Raw genomic sequence first — 21,794 nt, forward strand, 5'->3', positions numbered from 1 at the left:
ATTTGTTTAAACTTTATTTTGTATGTTAAATGTTTTATTAAATTTTCTTTTCTTTTTAAGTTTTTACTATTTACTAATTTGGTACTTCTAGTCTTCTACTCACAAACCCTTACCACTTGCTAGGTCTTTGGTGGCAAAACTTTGGTAGTGATACGCCAGATTTTAAGAGATTTTCCATTCGAATCTTAAACCAAGCATGCAGTGCTTCAGGTTGTGAACGCAACTGGAGCATGTTTGAGAAAATACATTCTAAGAAGCGCAACCGATTGACACAAAAGCGCTTGAATGACCTTGTATTTGTCCATTACAATCTACGACTTCGCAACAAACAAATACAAGGTGAGATTCGAGAGCTTGAATTTGAAGGTTTCATAATCTAGTTCGTACTTTAAAAGTTTAAAGTTCAAACTTCAAAGTGAAATTTTAATTCACATTTCAATGTCTCATGATAATGACAGGTATTGATCATTCACCAATCGACCTTGAAGAGTTAGATTTGCAAGCTACAAATGCGGCAGAATGGGTTCAATTAGATGAGCCTCCTCTTTTCAGCCTTCATGACTTGGAGAACTTTGAGAGTCAAGCAAGCGAAGGAGTGGGAGGAATCGCTTCTAGTTCTCACTCTTAAGAGTCTTAGACTCTTAGTTGCTGATTTTTTTCTGATTAGTATGCAGTTTTTAACTTTTAGTTTTTTGTAAACTTTTAGAAGCATATGCTTCTAAGGACTCAAGACTCAGTGCTTTGGATCATGTGTGGACTCATAACATATATGAGATACTTATTTATTCATGATATTTTGGACATCTATTGATATTATGCATTGTTTGGACATACCTTTACCCAATATTAATGAAAAATGGTTTTTTTAATTCAATATATGTGTATATTTTTATTTAATGAATTTGCTGATTTTTTCCCGATTTTTTCCCGATCCGATTAAAACTCTTCGCTCTTTTGCCTCGCCGATTTATTGCCGATTCCGAGTCTGGTAACATTGATCTATATCAATCTTCAACAGAAATGAGACAAATGCAAAGATAGTACATGATGACAGGATGGCATAATGAAGGATGGATTGGCAAGTGGAATTCTCCCTAGTTGAGAGGGAGTGTTAAAGTTGGCAACTAGGGCCAAATTCCACTTTGGACAACTCATTTGATGGAGATAATCATTGCATTGAATTCATTTTTCGAGAGGACCGAAATTGACCTAAGGTTCACTGAAATCGGATAATGAGAAATGTGTTTTTGAAGTGAAGCCCACACATGTGCAAATTGTCAAGGTCGGCCACATCATCATGTAGGCTTGTGAACTCCAAGAGACATGTCTTTTGACCCACACTGACTCATATAAATAAGAGTGACCTCCAAATTCCAACCTCATTTGGCACCTCATCAACTCAACACATTCTTCTCTCTCCTCATCTGATTGGTTCATACACCTTATTGGGCAGTTGTTCTCTTCACACGTATGGCTGAAAGGAGGTCGAATTTCAAGGCAGCGAAATCAAGAATTTTTTTGTAGTTTGACCAAGCTTTGACCAATGTTGACTTTGACTTTTTGAGTAGCTTTTGACTTTGATTTTTTGGGAGAATTTCCAATTGGGAAGGTCGAGTTTCTGGGGGTACAAACCGAGGCATTCTATTGATTTTGACTGTGTTGACTTCAGACCTACAACTAGGGTTTTGTAGCATATTTGACTTTGACTTTGTATTATTGTACTCTCTCTCTTTCTCTCTCTCTCTCTCTTTCTTTGCTGAACATTTGATATTTATAATAAGAAGAATTGATCAAGGGGTTTTGCCCTAGATTGAGCCAAATTCTTGTATTCTCTTGTCTTGACTTGTCTTTTGCATTTATTGTTTATGTTCTATCTACAGTGATTAATGGTTTATGTGATTGCAATTGGAAAATAAGTGGAAATTATCATTGGGCTAATAAAAGGACATTGAAGTAATTGTTGCAAGCATAGAACATACCATTGTTATTTAAAATTAACAAAAGAGAACCGAGATCCACTCTCTACACCTGTGCATAAATGAGATCCAAGATCGAGTTTGTTAAGGGTTTCATTGGAGGATCATTCTGAGCATAAGTCTTGTTGAAAGAGGATTGGGACCTATTCTATATACCTGTATATAAAAGGAACCCAAGTCCGAATTGACTGAAGAGGCGTTAGGCCTAGTCATCTTGCAAAGAAAAGTCCGAGTTGTAGGCCTAATTGGAAGGCTACAAACATCTTAGAAGGAAGGAGCTGAGACCTCCTCTTATAAGTGCATTTCAAAATCAAGAATTAAAGCTTCATTCACTAAGAAAAGGAGTCGAGAATTCCTACTTCAATTTTGTGCTTAACTACAGTGGTATAGGATCCACGAAGTAGTGAGTTTTGTAGATCCACTGTTCTGAGAACACACACACACACACATATATATACAAAATTCAAGCCTAGACAACCGAAAGGTTATTTGACCTGTGGAGCTTCATCTTGATGTCAAAAGGTACATCCATTTGCTTTTCAAAATCTACTGTGGTATTTATTCGTCAACAATTCTCAAAGTCACTTTGAGTTGTGAAGAAGCCCTATCAAAATAGAGCACGTTTAAGGGTTTATCTTGAAAGCCCTAAATCCTAGAAACTAGCCCTCGGTAAAGAAGCTACATATGTACTATTCACATTGAAAAAGGAAGCTCTAACATATAAGCTACAAGGAGTGAGTAAGGTCATGTCTTTGAATTTAGTGTAAGATAGGTTTTGTTTTGTTCAAAGTCAACATTTTGATAGAAAAAGACTTCAAGAAATTCTTATTCCATCTTGGGTAAAGGGATATCGTTGCATCTATAACAATCAGATCTTTGGGACCTGTGCATCACGAATTTGCAAGCAGAGGTAGCAATCTAGAGGCAATCTTATCTCAAGCAATGTTACAAAACCAGATAAGAAGGATGAAAATGAATAGAACAAAAATTTCAAGAATGAGATTAGAGCTCAAAAGATCTTGATTGATTCAATCAATATCTTCTCACACCTTTTGTAGCAGAGCTAAACAAGTCCAAGGACAGCTATGACAAACTGAACAAGTTGTACTCAGTGAGCACCTCAAGTCAAAAAATATTGCCTGGAGGAACAAATTGTACAAAGAATACCATTTGAAGAAGACATTGCAACTCATCTTGTGAAGATATCTCAATTAATAGATCGGTTGCATGCCCTTGGTGAGACAATTTCCGATTCAGAGATGACAATGTGTTCTTAGTGCTCTACCTCCATAGTGGAATTCTTTTGTGACCAACATATATCTAGAAAGGAGACTTCCAGCTTCGATGAATTGTGGTCTCAATGTGTAATGGAAGAATCACAATTGAAGGCCAAGGAGGACACTGATCCTCTTGAAAAATCTCAAGCATATGCAACTAAAATAAAGACATTGAGTAAAGGAAGATTTGGAAGGTCTCGTCATCTAAAGGAGCATGATATGTCAAGCATAAGATGCTTCGAATGTAATGAGCTTGGTCACTACAGAAGGGATTACCCGAAATTATCGAAGGAATCTAATCAAAAGAAATGTACAAAAAGGGCAGGTGGAGCCCATACAACTGAAGAAGTCAAGGAGCCTGAGAAGAAGTTGAAAGAGAAGATCCCAGGGATCTCTTCTTCATCCTGATGATATTTGAACAGTTAAAGTAGGGCATGTAATTGCATTAATAGAATGCATGGCATCATGGTTAGCAATGTTGAAATATGTAACTAGGTTTGGTCTTCATAATGACATATGTAATCATGATTTTATGTATTTCATTAACAAGAAAAATAAATTTATTATTGTTGTTCTTGAGGCATGAGTTTCATGCTCAAGGAAATTTATTTTTAGGTCTAGCTCCCATTGTGAGCTCCTAGGGCTTGCCATTAAGTCTACAATTCATTAAGTCATTGTCATGTATGAAAGACCCATTTGGGCAAGTTACATAATGTAAAAGAAAATTATTTGATTCAAAATAGCGTCAAGAAACCCTCCAAGACCAAAGTCAAAATGCATGCAACAGGTTGGCCTTCCAAACTTGTCAAGTCGTCCTAGAAGCTGGGCAGTTTCGGCCTATTTTGAAGGGACTAGAAGGCTATATAAAGAAGACTAGTCAGACACCTTTGAAGTGAAGGATTCCACACAAGAATCTTAAAGAGCACTAAAATTAGCGAAGAAATGAAGAGAAAAAGCGAAGAAGAAGACACGTATTTTCAGGTAAAAAATACCACATGTGCGGGTTGAAGCTAGGGATTCCTCTGTATAATATATATCAAATTACAGTCATCTCTAAGAGCAGAATTTTGGTGCCAATATAGTCTAAATTGAAGACTGAAATCTTGAAGAGAAGGGACCTTGTTGTTATAAAATTAGAAAGGCAGAAAGTTTTTCTTATATAGATAATTATTTGTGATTATTTTATCTTTATGTTCTTTTATCTTTTAGTTCATCAAGCAATTACCAAAACAATAGCACAAAGACACCAGTTGTAGGCAGACAACTAAGGGAAAAGCTAGTCAACAATTCTTCCTTCAATAGTTTCACGAGATAATCCAAGACTCTTGACCTAGACAAAGACTTCCACCACACCAAGTCAACCCTCTCTTCAGATGATAGCCGTTCAACAACAATTTCGACCTAGCAGCAACAACTTTGACCCAACGAATGGCAACAACAACAACTTCGACCCAACCACTGGCAATAAAGACTTCGATATTCCTAGATACTACACTCCTGTGAGAGATAGATGGCCCAAAACTTCGATCTTGATGTCTTCTCTGTTCTTTCCAAATTTTGTACCCTTTTCCAGCTCTTTTCCAACTTCACACTTTTTAGTTGCCTTGGCTTGTAAGTCGAATATCTCAAATGAATTGCACTGCATTGTATTTATAGCATTCAGTGAGGTCAAATTACCCTTCTGGAAGCCGACTTGAACTTCTTGACGTCGACTTGGTGTGGAGGGGACAAATAACATATTTGACTCAATATTAATTCGTTTTACATGATTCAAAAGCCCAAGAAGGGTCTCTTTAAATGGACAATGACTTTAATGACTCGGAATAAATCCTAGAAGTCCTCAATGGGGACTTTGACCTAAAATATGATGACCCAAACATGAAACCCATGTTTTAATAAGTCATAATAATAATAATAATAATAATATTTTCTTCATTCTTTTGATAAAAATATTTCATTGTGACTCAAATACATTTATGAAGACCGAACCTAGTTACATATTTCAACATTTATGAATATCGAACCTAGCATGAAGTTAACTATTTCAGAACCATACAATAATGGAAGCATTAGACATTATACATCAAATATCTAAACTCAGTTAGGTTCACAAACAACAACAAACACATACTTTTATACTTCCAGTGCATGCTAGGGTTTTTTCATAAACCCTAGATTTCATCATCAAGACTTTGAGTAACTCAATCAAGATAATTGTTGAGAAATTCAAGGAGGTGGTAAGTTAATTGATTTCTCTTATTATGACATTATCATGTGATGTTTCATTATTCTTATTCTTTCTTTCGATTTATCTTTCCCTTATCATCAAGACTAATGCCAAACAACAAATAAAAGAGGACACGAGATGTAGGCACGTAGCCAGGGAAAGGCCCCACTCTAGGGGAAAACCTGGTCAAGAATTCCTTCTTCAGTAGATTCAAAACAAGATGAGACGACCAATACCCTTAGAACCTAGACTACAAACTCCCTCCATCTAGTCATCCTTGTGTTCTTCAATTTTGTATTCGCAGTCTTCTCGTGCTTCAATTCTGTGGCAACCTTCTCATACCAAATTCCAATGGCATCCTGAGACAACTTCCTTTGGTTTCTCTCCGATGACATTATACTTCTATCACCCTCTATTTGTCTCACACTCCAGTTCTGCAGTGGCATCATAGCTCGACTTCTATAGCACTTTTATAATGGCATCATAACTCGACTTCTACTTCAATTCTATAGTGACATCATAACTCGGTTTTACACTTTTGTAGTAGCATCATAACTCGACTTCTTCATTTTTGTGGTGGCAGCACATACTTTCGGTATTGTGACAGTAGACCAATTTCTGGTTCTGGTGTAGCCCAATAAAATATTCATGCTTCAACCTAAAATGATGTTTCCACTGAATTATAATTCATTGTGATCCACATAAATTCCTCTCTGAAATTATACCGAACTTTTATCTCTGAAATTTCTGCAAATTGTGTTATTGTCCTGTGGAGCGAAGTGTACCCTCCTATTTATAGTTGTTCCTACTGAAAATGAGTCGACATGAATGTATTTGTGAAGCCGACTTGTTGACAGTTAATTTGAAGGCCAACTTGCAAACCAAAACAAAATTTGACTTTGACTTAAATAAAAATCCTAAAGCCTACAATGGAGGCTTGACATATGACAATTGACCCAAGCAGGAAACCCATGCTTTAACATGTCAATCCAATTAATAATAAAATTCCTTATTCTTTCTTTTGACAAATATATTTCATTTTTGACTCAAGTAGAATTATGAAGACCGAACCTAGTTACATTCTTCAATACTCCCTCTTAACTAGGGAGGCATTCATACTTACATATATCTATAGAGGTACATGGAAGATCTTAGAACACATGATCTACGAAGAATTTAGGCACTAGAATGCCATGAGCTAAATTCTTGACCAGGGCAATCTATCCAAGGTCCTCCAATAGTTTAGGCACCGCAATGCCATGGACTAGATTCCTGACTAGGGAAATTTATCCAGGTGGGACTAAGATGGACTAAAACTTTCAGCCAGTCTAGGTGCCATCAAGCTTACATCCTAACCATAAACCAGGGATCTAGGTGCGTATCAGAGGTCAAAGCTCTAAAACGAATGCCACCCTCCCTACTTCGGGAACTAGACATCAACACATAGTGTCGGCCAGATGTCCTCCCAGGCAATGTCTTACACAAAGCCTCAACTTCCCAATTAGTCCAATCGGTAAAAAATCCTCCTCGATCAAACAGATCGGCAACAAATCTCTTCCAATCAAGGTGATCGACAATCCTGAGCATGTAAAAAACGTGTTATCAAACCTTCGAGAGATTTACCTGTACAAACACAACCCCAATTAGTAGCAAAACTTTCAGATGTACATAAATGAATACAAACCTCCGAGGTCTTTCAAACAACTGATGTTGCTTCTCAAATTTTCACAGTAGGACTTAAAGCTTTCTAAATGAATCTTGACAGAAGATTCCTCAACCATACAACTTCCTCTCCTACTTTTTATGCAGCAACATGTTCTACAAATGATCCGGCTCATCTTATCTTAGTGACCCTTCAAAATACATTCTCCAAGTTTCTTCTCTCACTCATGGCCTTCACTAAAACTTACGGATGTTAATCCTAGTCTAGTGCATGACACATGAAGTAGAAAACCATATTCATCACTCCCTCTTAGTCAGGGAGGATCTAATTTTCATCCAGGCTCCCTCTCAACTTAGGGAGATTTCTTTCATTCGAGCTCCCTCTTAACTTAGGGGGCTCAACTTCCTTTCTACGACATTGGAGAGTCTTTCATGGCTTGCATCCTTCTAATCAGAGTATCATGATGATCATCATTCACATCATGTTTATCACATCGACTTTACTTTATGAACATCTTTACTATCTTGAATATTATGTGCCTGCACAACTTAGATAGCAAGTACAACCAAATCTATAGAAGCATGAAGTTAACCATATCAAAATCACGAAAGCATTGAACTTTAGACATCAAAATACTCAAACTTAGTTACACACAAGAGACACGTACTCTTTAGCTTTTAGCTATGGTTTTTGTCATAAACCCTAGACTACTTCATCAAGCCTTTGAGCATTTCATAGCAAGCTTCATTACATCTAGGGTTTCAATGTTTCTTTCAGAGGTATGGCATACCCTACTACATCATATTGCCAACCCTAGAAACAATTTAGACAAATATTGATCTACAATGTATCTAACAACTTCAGAATTCATATGTTAAACTTCTCACCAAGATTTAGCGCGAGATCCTAGATTTCATACATCAGCTTCAACCAAAACCAATCATAGCTTAATTCAAAGTAACAACATGACTAGCTACCACTAGGGTTTGTTGAAAACCCTAGATTTGCTCAAACAATCAAACATCAGCCATAACTAGAACTCAAGTTTCAACAATCTTACACAAATCTCAAATTATCCCTAGTCATCATATATCAGAGATTTGGACTTCTACTAAGGTTTAGCTACAAAACCCTAGAATTTACGAACATTATCATCCTAGAGAATCAAACTTCGACTAGGACTTAGTTCTAAACCCTAGGACTCATGAACATCAACAATTAGGTCAATTCATACATATAGGATTCCATCATCATGCACAAGCATACCATAACAAATATCAATAAGAGTTAAACATATAACAAAGACTAGGGCTTGATCAGACAAACACACATCCCAAGGATTTCATTTCTAAGACATTATTGGATCTTGCTTATACACCCTACCAAACCCTAAAGATCTAGGGTTTCAATACAAGAACATAGAAAACCCTAAATTACCAGTACTTCAAAGGTTCGAGATTTCAGACATTACAATTATACCCTAACAAGTTAGGGTTTCCATAACCATAACAAAACCCCAAACATGACATCATCAAAGCATCAACCTTTTTCTCTACACTTCAACAATAACCCTAAGTAGGCTAGGGTTCCACAAATAATCATCAACATACCCTTAAGTTAGGGTTTCACAATGAACCTTTCTAGGGTTCCAAAAGAGTAATCAACGATATGAGGGTAGATTTATCTAATGATGAATCACCCAATCAAGAATCTTGATGCTTCAAGAGAGATAGACATAACGATGTTAGTAATGTAAAGCAAATTTCAAAATATGATGAACACACCATTTATATTAAGAGAATTTTATAAGGTGTGTATAGCCTAAGACATACTCGGAGATGTTCCTTGACAAACCTTGTAAGGAGTCCTTGGAGTGTTCTCTTTGTATCAAGCCATGATCTTTTATACCTGTAATAAATACTTTCAAGCAAAACATGTGATACCGAACATGATTTTAATTTCTCAAGTTAGAGTTTCTATGTAACGATGGAGTATGGAATCCTATGATATCGGAGATCAAGTTATTCCTTCTTCCAATCAACATTAGGACTTTTGCTTGACATCCTAGATTACTTGTAAACCCGAGAAGATAAGGATTAAGGTTCTAATATAGACTTTCATATGTTATCTACGGATTACAATCTTTACCCTAACCTGACTATAAACAAAGATTATATGAACCATTTAAAATTAGATATATTAAAAAAAATCTAAAAGATCATGAATATACATACCTTGTGTTTACATACCTTTGATTTGATAGCCCATAAGACTTGTTGAATATGCATCTTGTTAAGTAGGGAACAATGACAATACTTGCTTGATTTGTTTGATCTGGTTCCTTGTGCTCGGACTATCAATTCAGAGCCTCAAAGAGGAAGGCTTGTATTTCTTTCTTCACAGGACAAACTTCAAATTTCTTTCATAGTCCTCAAATGAATGCTTTAGATCTCAGACTTCAATCTACTCTTCAATTTGTAGGAGGACTTCAATTTGTTCTTCAATTGTAGGAGAGCTACTATTGTTCTAGTAGCATGCTGGTGATAATGATGAACTCCAAGTCAACCCTTAAATGATGAACTTTTTCTTGTAGTGAAGGTTCCTTAAAGTTATATAGCTTAACTAAGGAGGCTTTAGACCTTTGATCGTCTTGGATGCTTCAATCTACCCTTGACAATGAATTCGTCAGACAGTGACTTTACTCTAATTTCAAGACCTTCTTGCCAATAAGGGGATTTTTAACCTTCTTTCACCAGAACTCTGATACCATGTTGAGAAATCCAACGAGGCGGCAAGGTAATTGATTTCTCTTACTATGACATTATCTTGTGATGTTTCAATATTATTATTCTTTCTTTCGATTTATCTTTTCCTTATCATCAAGACTAATGCCAAAGGACAAAAGAGGAGGACACGAGATGTCAGCACACGACCATGGCAAAACTCCACTCTAGGGGAAAACCCAGTCAAAAATTCTTTCTTCAGTAGATTCAAAACAAGATGACACAACCAAGACCCTAGAACCTAGACTAGAGACTCCCCCATCAAATCATCCTAGTTTATTCTTCAGTTATGTATTCACAGCCTTCTCGTGCTTCAATTCTTTGACTTGATTCCCGTGGAATCCTCAGACAACTTCCTTTATTTTCAGTCCTGTGAAAATATACTTCTATCACCTTTTATTTGTTTAACACTCCAATTCTGCAGTGGCATCACAACTCGACTTCTATAGCACTTCAATAATGGCATCATAACTCGGCTTCTACTTCAATTTTGTAGTGACATCATAACTCGGCTTTACACTTTTGTAGTAGCATCATAACTCAGCTTCTTCATTTTTCTATGGTGACAGGACATACTTTCGGTCCTGTGACAGTAGCCCAAGTTTTGATTCTGGTGTAGCCCAATAAGATATTCATGCTTCAACCTAAAATGATGTTTCAACCGAATTATACTTCACCATGATCCACCAAAATTGCTATATGAAATTATACCTAACTTTTATCTCTGAAATTTCTACGAATTGTGTCACTATCTTGTGGAGAGAAGTGTACCCTCCTATATAGTTGTTCCTACTGAAAATGAGCCGACATGAATGTATTTGTGAAGCCAACTTGTTGACAGTTAATTCAAAGGTTGACTTGCAAGGAGACTTGATGGAGGAGTCTTTTGACCAAAACAAAATTTGATTTTGACTTAAATAAAAATCCTAAATCCTACAATGGAGGCTTGACCTGTGACAATTGACCCAAGCATGAAACCCATGCTTTATCAAGTCAATACAATTAATAATAAAGTTCTTTTTTTCTTTCTTTTGACAAATATATTTCTTTTTTGACTCGAGTACAATTATGAAGACCGAACCTAGTTACATTCTTCAACACTCCCTCTTAACTAGGGAGGCATTCATACTTGCATATATCTATAGAGGTACATGGAAGATCTCAGAACACATGATCTACGAAGAATTTAGGCACTGCAATGCCATGGACTAGATTCCTGACCAGGGCAATTTATCTAGGTGCAACTAAGATGGACTATAACTTTTAGCCAGTCTAGTACCATTATGCTTACTTGCTAACCATCAACCTAGGGATCTAGGTGCATATCTGAGGTCAAAGCTCTACGACAAAAGCCACCCTCCCTACTTCGGGAACTAAACATCAACACATAGTGTCGGCCAGATCTCCTCCCAGGATATGTCTTACACAAAGCCTCAACTTCTCGATTAAACAAATTGGCAACAAATCTCTTCCAATCAAGCTGATCGAAAATCCTAAGCATGTAAAAACATGTTATCAAACCTTCGAGAGATTTACCTGTACAAACACAACCCCGACTAGTAACAAACTTTCAAATGTACATAAATGAATACAAACCTTCGGCGTCTTTCAAACAACTGATGTTGCTTCTCAACTTTTCACAGTAGGACTTAGAGCTTTCTAAATGAATCTTGACAAAAGATTCCTCAACCATACAACTTCCTCTCCTTTTTATGTAGCAACATGTTCTACAAATAGATCTAACTCTTCTTATCTCAGCAGCGCTTCAAAATACATTCTCCAATATTCTTCTCTCACTCATGGCCTTCACTAAAACTTACGATTGTTAGTGTTGGTCTAATGCATGACACATGTAGTAGAGAACCCTATTCATCACTCCCTCTTAGTTAGGGAGGATCTAATTTTCATTTAGGCTCCCTCTCGAGTCTCAACATAGGGAGATTTCTTTCATTCAAGCTCCCTCTTAACTTAGGGGGCTCAACTTATTTTCTATGACATTGGAGATTCTTTCATGGCTTCCATCCTTCTCATCAGAGTTATCATGATCATCATCATTCACATCATGCTTCTCACATCAACTTTACTTTACGAACATCTTCACTATCTTGAAGATTATGTACTTGCACAACTTAAATAGAAAGTACAACCAAATCTATAGAAGCATGAAGTTTACCATATCAAAATCATGGAAGCATTCAACTTTAGACATCAAAATACTCAAACTTAGTTACACACAAGAGACATACACTTTAGCTTCTTGTTAGGGTTTTTGTCATAAACCCTAGACTGCTTCATCAAGATATTGAGCATTTCATAACAACCTTCATTACATCTAGGGTTTTAATGTTTCTTTCAGAGGTATGACATACCCTACTACATCATATTGCAAACCTTAGAAACAATTCAGACAAATATAGATCTAAAATGTATCTAACAACTTCATAATTCATATGTTAGACTTCTCACTAGGATTTAGTGTGAGATCCTAGATTTCATACATGAGCTTCAACCAAAACCAATCATAGCTCAATTCAAAGTAACAAAATGACTAGCTTCCACTGGGGTTTGTTGCAACTTGCAAACCCTAGATTTTCTCAAACAATCAAACATCAGTCATAATTATAACTCAGATTTCAACAATCTTACACAAATCTCTAATTATCACATAGTCATCATATATTAGAGATTTGCACTTCTACTAAGGTTTAGTTACAAAACCCTAGAATTTACAAACATTATCATCCTAAAGAATCAAACTTTGACTACAGCTTAGTTCCAAACCCTAGGACTCATGGCCATCAACAACTAGGTCAACTCATACATCTAGGATTCCATCATCTTGCACAGGCATACCATAACATGTGTTAGTCAAACCCAACTACACAAATATCAATAAGAGTTAGACATATAACAAACTTGATTAGACTAGGGTTTGATATGACAGACAAACATCCCATGGATTTAATTTCTAAGAATTTATAGGGTCTCGCTTATACACACTACCAAACCCTAAAGATCTAGGGTTTCAATACAAGAACATAGCAAACCCTAAATTACCAATACTTCAAAGGTTCGGGATTTCAGACATTACAATTCAACCCTAACAAGTTAGGGTTTTCATAACCATACCAAAACCCCAAACATGACATCATCAAAGCATCAAGCATTTTCTCTAGACTTCAACAATAACCCTAAGTAGGCTAGGGTTCCACACATAATCATCAACATACCCTTAAGTTAGGGTTTTCACAATGAACCTTTCTAGGGTTCCACAAGAGTAATCAAAGATATGAGGAGGGTAGATTTATCTAATGATGAATCACCCAATCAAGAATATTCATGATTCAAGAAAGCTAGACATAATGATGTTAGTAATGTAACGCAAATTTCAAAATATGATGAATGTACCTTTTATATTAAGAGAATTTTATAAGGTGTATAGTCTAAGACATACTTGGAGATGTTCCTTGACAAACCTTGTAAGGATTCCTTGGAGTGTTCTCTTTGTATTAAGCCATGATCTTTTATACCTGTAATAAATACTTTCAAGCAAAACATGTGATACCAAGAACATGATTTTAATTTCTCAAGTTAGATTTTCTATGTAACAATGGAGGATGGAATCCTATGATATCGAAGATCAAGTTATTCCAATCAACATTAGGACTTTTGCTTGACATCCTAGATTACTTGTAAACCCTAGAAGATAAGGATTAAGGTTCTAATATGAGACTTTCGTATGTTATCTAGGGATTACAATCTTTACCCTAGACTGACTATAAACAAAGATTATATGAACCATTTAAAATTAGATATATTAAAGAAAATCTAAAAGCTCATGAATATACGTACCTTGTGTTTACATACCTTTGATTTGATAGCCCATTAAACTTGTTGAATATGCATCTTGTTAAGTAGGGAACAGTGACAATACTTACTTGATTTCTTTGAGTTGGTTCCTTGTGCTCGGACTATCAATTCAGATCCTCAAAGAGTAAGGCTTGTATTTCTTTCTCCACAGGACAAACTTCATATTCCTTTCACAGTCCTCAAATGAATGCTTTAGATCTCGGGCTTCAATCTGTAGGAGGACTTCAATCTGTTCTTCAAGAATTAATTTGGACTTGTGATGTTCTTGACTTATTATTAGCAGTGTTCCATGGGGTCGTATCCCCCCACCTTGGGGACGAGTTTCCTAGCTCCCTCGCACTCCGGGGACTTAGGGACGAGAGGGGGTTGTTTCCCCACGCGCCCAAAAAACAAGGTACGCAAGGAAACTTATAAGGGGTTGTTTCCTCCATTTTTGGGGTCGTTTCCGCAAAAGGGGGTCGTAAGGGGTTGTCAGAGGTCGTTTCCATTGACCAATTTCGAAAAAAAATTTAATGAATTTTTTTGAAATCATAATTTTAGTTTTTTTATTGTGTTGACTATTTCCGACCACAAGGGTTTCGTTTTAGTTGTTTTTTCATTCTTGAAGTTTTTGTTTAACCCATCGCCCGACGTCCATCCCTCTAAGTTTCTAACGTTGTCATCGTTGCTGCTAGACGCCGACACCATCGAAACCTCCATCGTTGCTGGATGTTCGATGCCATTGTTGTTGGACGTTGGACACCGTCGAAACCTCCGTCGCTGTTGCATGCCGTCAAACGACAAAACCTCACTGTTGATTCTTGAACTGCTACTTGCCTCATGACTTTGAAGTTTGCACTTGCAGTTGCAGGCAGCCCATCAACTTTGAAGTTTGCAAATTGCAAGCTGCAACCCCCATCAGCTTACCTGGCCACAGTTTGAACAGTAAGTAATATCAACAATTTAACATTGATGATTGCAACCTGTCACCACGTTGCTTTTTTTCATTTTTTTTTTGTAAATTGTAATTTTTTTTAATTTTTCTGTGTTGACTATGTGCTTGTAGGTTGTCATTGCGTTTTTTTTTCAATTTTTTTTGTAAATTTTAAATTTTTAAAAATTTCCAATGTTGAAACTTTGACTGTGTGCCTGTCATTGGGTTTTTTTCATTTTTTTTTGTAAATTTAAATTTTTTTTAATTTTTCAGTGTTAACTGTGTATTAATTTTTTCTTGTAAATTAAAAAATAAAATAAAAAATAAAAAAGAAAAAAAATCAGTTTTGAATATGTGTGTTGTTAATACTAGTCAGCCTATGTAATTTAAAAAAATAAAAATTTCACTATGTATCAATAATTAGTACGCATATATGCCATAAAGTGGCAAGCCTAAAGGTTTTATTAAAAATAAAATTTAAATTTAAACGGTAAACCCTTGTTGCAGGCTGCAACCTACAGGCTACAAGTTACATTCAACTTACAACTATGAGTCAGATTTATTCTGGGAACAGTGACAGCAACTACAGTGGTAGTGAACCAGATGATGCACAAGAAGAAATTGAAAGCAGTCACAGGAGGACAAGAAATTAGAATAGGCCTTTGCATGGTGTAGATTTTGAAGGCCCACCAAGAGATCTAGAAAAATTTGCAAAGGTGATATTTAATCCTCTAAAACTGCTTCTAATTTATGTAACCAAACTTCCGAAAAAAAATCCAAAAGTTGTTGGTGGCTCACGTGATTGGGTCTACAATATTTGTTGGCATCACTTTGTTGGCAGCTATACCAAGGGGAAGCAACATATTTTGGCTATTACAGGTAAAGGAGTACATATGTGTCCCTCAAAGAACCTGAATTCAACTGAAAGAGAGCAACTTTGGAGGCTACAAAGGGCAGCCACTGGAAAAGGATTGTTTTCTAGCAAAAATGTTGATCCATCCACAGATATGCCTCCATCTAGTGCTTCATCAAAAAAGACAGAGGGTTCTACTGGTGCATCTTGTTCTTGTGCAATGGGTGCTACAGTGTCTGGGATGTACAATGTTCTAGATCGATATGACACAGATGATGCAATTGGAAAATTTCTTTTTGCCAATGGAATTCCCTCCCATGTTGTTCGTTATCCTTATTAGAAGGAAATGGTCCAAACAATTGCAAGAATAGGGCCTTCATATGTACCGCCTAAAGAACATAAGCTAAAAACAACAATTTTAGATAGACAAGTGTCCAAAATTAATGTGCAAAAAGAGAGAATGAAAAAAACATGGTTGAAGTTTAGTTGCTCTATTGCTATGGATGGATGGACTAACATCCGAAAACGCCCACTAATCAACATCATAGTGACATCTTCAAAATGTCCATTCTTTCTTAAAGTTGTTGATTGTTCTGAAAAGCGCAAGGATGCATCTTTCCAATTTGTGCTTCTTCGAGAAGTTATAGAGGATGTTGAGACTGATAGTGTGGTGCAGGTTGTGACAGATGCAGCAACAGTTTGAAGATCAGTTGGGTTATTGATTCAAAGCAAGTATCAAGATATTTTTTGGACTCCTTGTTGTGTGCATGCACTCAATAATGCACTGAAGGACATTGGCAAGATCCAATGGATATCAAACTTGGTGACAACTTCTAGGGATGTGCAGATGTTTATCTGCAACTATCACACCTCCTTGGCCATGTACAGGGCTCACACGAGGGAGGAATTCCTCAAGCCCACTGATACTAAATACGCTAGTTATTTTCTCTTATTGGAGAGGATGCTAGAGGTACAAGCACCTCTACAATCCTTGGTTGTGAGTTCATAGTGGGGAAGATGGTCAAAATCAACGACAGACACGGGGAAGAAGGTCGGGCTTCAGGTGTTGGACAATGATTGGTGGGCAGATTGTTCTTATTTGGTGTCATTCTTGGGCCCTATTGTGCAAGTCATTCGTTACACTGATTCAGATGCTCCTGGTCTTGGAGAAATCTATGAGACCTTTGATAGCATGTTGGGTCGTGTGAAGGCAGCCATTCAACAAAGGGAGCCCTCATTAGAGTTCTATACATCTCAGATTTGACCCATCATTCAGCGTAGGTGGGATCGCATGAATACACCTTTGCACATGGCAGCATATGCATTAAACCCAAAATGATATGTTGAAAGGCTAGGGAGGGTGCCTCCTATCGATGATCCCGAGGTGAAGGATGGCTTCCTAGATGCAATTGCAAAGATTTACAATGAGGAGGGGGCAAGATTTCGAAGACAATTTGTTCAGTTTGCATCTCTTAGTGGCCCCTTCAACACACGTGGTGCACGGGCAGATCGCATAGATCTAGCCCAAGATGACCCGATTGGTTGGCGGAGGATGCATGGAGATGGTGCTCTAGAGCTCAAACATCTAGCTATGTGTTTGTTGTCTTAGATTGCTAGTTCCTCTGCAGCAGAGAAGAATTGGTCCACATATAGCTTCATTCACTCTATCAAGAGGAACAAGCTTACTTCTAAAAGAGCTGAGAAGTTAGTTGTTGTGCACAGTGCCCTAAGTCTTGAGCATAAGAAGACACCTGAGTATTTGAAGGGACCAGCAACACGAAGGGATGTTGATCAAGAGGATGATGCACAGGTAGATATGGAGGAGAGACTTGATGAGACACAGATGGGGTTGGTTGGTGTGCCACTTAGCATGTTTGAGAATGCAAGTGATTCTGATTCAGATGGTGATATGGTTGATTCTGATTTATTCATACAACAACTAGATGCATAGACTAGCGAGGAATTACCTTGAGCAATTATGCTCATTTATCTTTTGATATGTTCTTATGTTATTTTGACTCTATAAAATTACAAAATTTGACTCTTGATGTATCAGACTTGACTTTTATAATTTTATTTCAATATTCAACGTTCAATGTTCATAGTTGGAAGTGGAACATCAATATGGTTTAAACTTTAAAGTTTAAAATTTTAAACATTTATAATTTTATAATTTATTTTCATTGTGCATTGTTAGTAAGTTAGTAGACTAGTAGTTACTAGTTACACTATACAGTTACAAACTTACATGTATGATATATGATTATAATTTATATGATAATTATTAATGATATCAATGATCATGCTTTTCATTTTAAATTTGTTTCAGTTATGTGATTCAATGATTTAGATTTTATATTTATAAGTTTTTAAGACCCCGACGTCCCCCCGCATTTCCTAAAAATTGATGGGGAGCTTTTGCATAGGCTGCTCCTGCATATCCCCGCTCCCTCGCCTCCTCATACCGGAAACTTGGTGGAACTTTGATTATTAGGTTTCTTTATATCTTCTTTCTTTTAGTTCATCAAGCAATGGCACATAAAATAATGGACACCAGATGTAGGCTCACAGCCAGGGCAAAACCCCTTTTTAGGGGAAAACCCAATCAATAATTCTTCCTTCAATAGTTTTACGGAGATATTCCAAGACTCTTGACCTTGACACCAATTTTCCTCCACACCAAGTCAGCCTTCCTCTTTTCTTGCAGATGATCCTACTTGACCTGGCAGCAGCAATGGCAGCACTTTCTTCGACCCAACAACTTCTATCTTGCCTTGGAGACTTCGATATTCACTGGAGTACTTTGATCTTCTCTTAGAGAATTCTTCACTAGAGTACTTTGATCTTCTCTTAGGGACTTCGATCTAGGCCCAATACAACTTCTAGAAGCAGCAGCATCCAGGTTTCCAGCAACAGCAACTTTGACCTATACTTTGATCTGGCAGCAGCAACATACAACAACTGGCTATGTCATCAACAAGAGATCTTCGATCTTCCAAACCAGGGCATGAGAGAAGAGATAGAAGCACCAAAATTTCGATTTTCCTTTTTCCTTCTCCTAGACCAAACTTGCACATCCTTCTCCTCCTCCTCCTATTTTAGTGCAGGATACCAGTGATGTACTCTAAACTATTTTGTTTGGTAAAATATGTAAAATCGGTAGTTTTGGTTATGCTGATGAACAGTTTGTAACTGTAAGGTTTTGGAAGAGACAGCTATGTGACTCTTTTCGAGATCCTGTTTAGCACAGTTTTTGGTATTCTTACTTCCCTTTGGATGGATCTTTTTGGAAAAGTGCTTCCTGCATATAATGATTGTACTTTTTATTCTACTTAAATGAAAGTTGTGTTTTCTGATTGGGAAGAAAAAAAGACAGAAGACTGCAAAAAATGACCATAATATAATAATAAAACAAACAGAATAGATCCATGTTAACACCAATCTATTAGGCACCAACAAGCTTTGTGCCTTGTTTTTGTTTTGTGCTCGCTCAATGCATAATATATCTAGGGCTAAGGTGGATCTATGCTGGTAAATTGCTCAGTTTCCAAGCTTCATAAGATCAACAGTTATGCAACAAGTTTTTTGTCTATTGAATTGCATAGTTTGAAGTTAGAACTAAGAAAGACACATGATGATATAGTATTCAATTCAGAGTGTTAAGTGAATGAACTCACGTTGCTTCTGCATTTGGACCATATTTGGCAAACTGCACCATGATGTTTCTTCCATCAACATTCCTGCCTGAATAGAAAAATCACAAGTGTAGTTAGGACCAAAGAATTTTATAGAAATATCTCATTGACCAGAAATTATCCAACCAAGAGACATTCCTGAATGCAAAAACGGAATCATATAAAGTGTCTAACTGTAAATTGCAATTGCTCCAACAAATAAAAACATCAAATAATCCAACACAAACGGTAAATGTAGTTCCATTGTGGATCCATAATCAAGCGGCTATGCAACATGCTCTTAATCTCAAGATTGGAGAGAGAACTTTAAGTTATGAGGGTAACAAGGTTAAAAAGGATCATTGTAACAATTCATCACTTGATTCATGTGTTTGCAAAGGAATGCAAAATAAATTTAAGAATAGGCACAGGAAATAACATCATAAAAATCATTAGCAGTAAAAATCACTCATTAAAATTTTCATAGCTTCCAGTAAACGCTATCAAATATGGGCATAATAAGATCCTGCTTTTTGTATCCCATGATCCATATCTGCTAATTACCTAAATATAACCAAGATAACAGTTAGGACATCTTTTATAACATACACATAATCATACCTTCAAATCATGTAAATTTTGGTATGCATTTCTTCTAAATATGACATTCCATTGGTCAAAAACAGTAAACTGAAACAGTATCATCATTAACCATTATAATTGCAGCTGCGATTAGAAATAGTTCCACAAATTCACCTTACATTGTAGAACAAACAAATCAGGCCAAGGATTAAAATATTTTGTTTCAATGTAGATACCTTGTTTCATGGATTGTTTTATTTTAACTCATCTTTGGTTCTACATAATTTAAACATTCATTACTCATGTCCTTGTGAACATTTGCAACTAATGTTTTAGGAACCTTCAAAGTACACATTCATTCCAATGTTATCAGAACTGAACCTATCATCAAATCAATAACCCCCTCCCCGCCCCTCCCCCCCGGGACCGGTAAAAAACCAGTGAACCAAAAACATATAAAATATTCAAATTTTAAAGAAAAACATACATATTCATGTGCAGCCATATAAATCCAAACCGTTTATACACAAATAAGCAAAAGTAATTATTCAGATATCATGTAAGGGTGTACATAACCAAAATAACATCGAGTGCAATCCATTTCTGACCGAAAATACATCAACAAACAAGACCTACATGGCCTTGTTGACCACATTTTTGTCAACAGTCCAAGGAAGTAGGATGCGAAGGCTTGAAGAAATTTTTTCAAAGTTCAAAATCATCAGAGTGCCACATTATATCATTGTAAATCCAAGTTCTGTAGATGGTAATGCTAATATGACTATCTGTTTATGTAACAACACCTAGGTAAGCCTTTGATTTTCGTAATGAATTTCATCCTAGGAATTTCATCCTTGGACCTTGGTGGTTAAGTCAAAGTTAAAATTCTGAGGAAATTAATCCAAAAAATTAATTTTTGGATTAATAAAACATGGGTTTTATGAGAAATTCGAAATTTCCTCAAAATGAATATTTTCAACGATGGAGATTAAAAGATCATCAAGCAATTATCAACAGTCGAGATTATTTTGACGAGGATCAAGCCAACTAGCCATTATTTTCCACTTGGAAGATTTATCTATGTTACCGGATCCGTCAGCCATGGGGGATGGATTCGCGGATCCCCGGATCTGATCCGGATCCGGATCCGGATTCGCTTGGATCCGCCTAGGGACCCATATGAAAATGTTTGCTTCACGATAATGTGCACCCCGAAATTCAAACTGCGTTCCTGCAATTTGGGATTTTTACAACACAAAAATACCTATATTCAGTGAATTAATTTTCTGTTAATATTCGTTGAATTAATTCCTAACTTTGGGTCCCTTTGGTCACGAGAGAAGTTCATATACGCTGAATTAATTCTCTATTAATATCTGTTGAATTAATACTCTGTTAACGGGAGAAGTTCATATTCGCTGAATTAATACTCTATTAATATTTGTTGAATTAACACACTATTAATATTCGCTGAATAAATACCTAGCTTCGGTCTATTTGCTCACGGAAGAGGTTATTTCCCAAATAATACTTAGCTTAATACCTGGCTAGTAAAATGCATTCGTGGGTTGTTGTAGCCACCATGGCGGGCACCCTCTCTGGGTCATCCCGTCACCAATGGAACATATCAGTAATGTTAGAAATACTATGGTATCGGAAACCAAGGGCTAACCATTCGTTGGAACATGCGGACATTTGGAGACACGGAAAATTTATTAATGTTCTAGAGATTATTTACGTTCAGATGTCGGGAGCTCAACTCGTAACTTATTAAGATTAATAACTATATAATTTATAACTTATAATAATAATAATAATACAGATAATACTATAAAAATTTAAATTTATAATATCGTAAGCTCATATATTAATGAACTCAGCATATAACTTATTAATATTAACAACTATGTAATTTATAACATATAATAATAATAATACAGATATATTATACAAATTAAAATTTATAATATTGTAAG

At 36.3% G+C, this 21,794-nt stretch overlaps 1 protein-coding gene across 2 annotated transcripts in view; it reads right to left on the reverse strand.

Annotated features, from left to right (window-relative positions):
• Positions 1–21,794, reverse strand: part of LOC149160628 (uncharacterized) — a 149,371-nt gene that overhangs the window by 48,872 nt on the left and 78,705 nt on the right. For both annotated transcript variants that reach the window (XM_089436748.1, XM_089436747.1), the window contains exon 4: positions 19,240–19,306. In XM_089436748.1, the coding sequence (XP_089292874.1) occupies positions 19,240–19,306 (67 nt within the window). The remainder of the gene's footprint in view (positions 1–19,239; positions 19,307–21,794) is intronic.

This window comes from Pinus tabuliformis, chromosome 5_2, assembly GCF_031772625.1.
Source record: "Pinus tabuliformis cultivar Carrire ecotype Pingquan chromosome 5_2, CPIR1, whole genome shotgun sequence".
NCBI classification, from domain to species: domain Eukaryota; kingdom Viridiplantae; phylum Streptophyta; class Pinopsida; order Pinales; family Pinaceae; genus Pinus; species Pinus tabuliformis.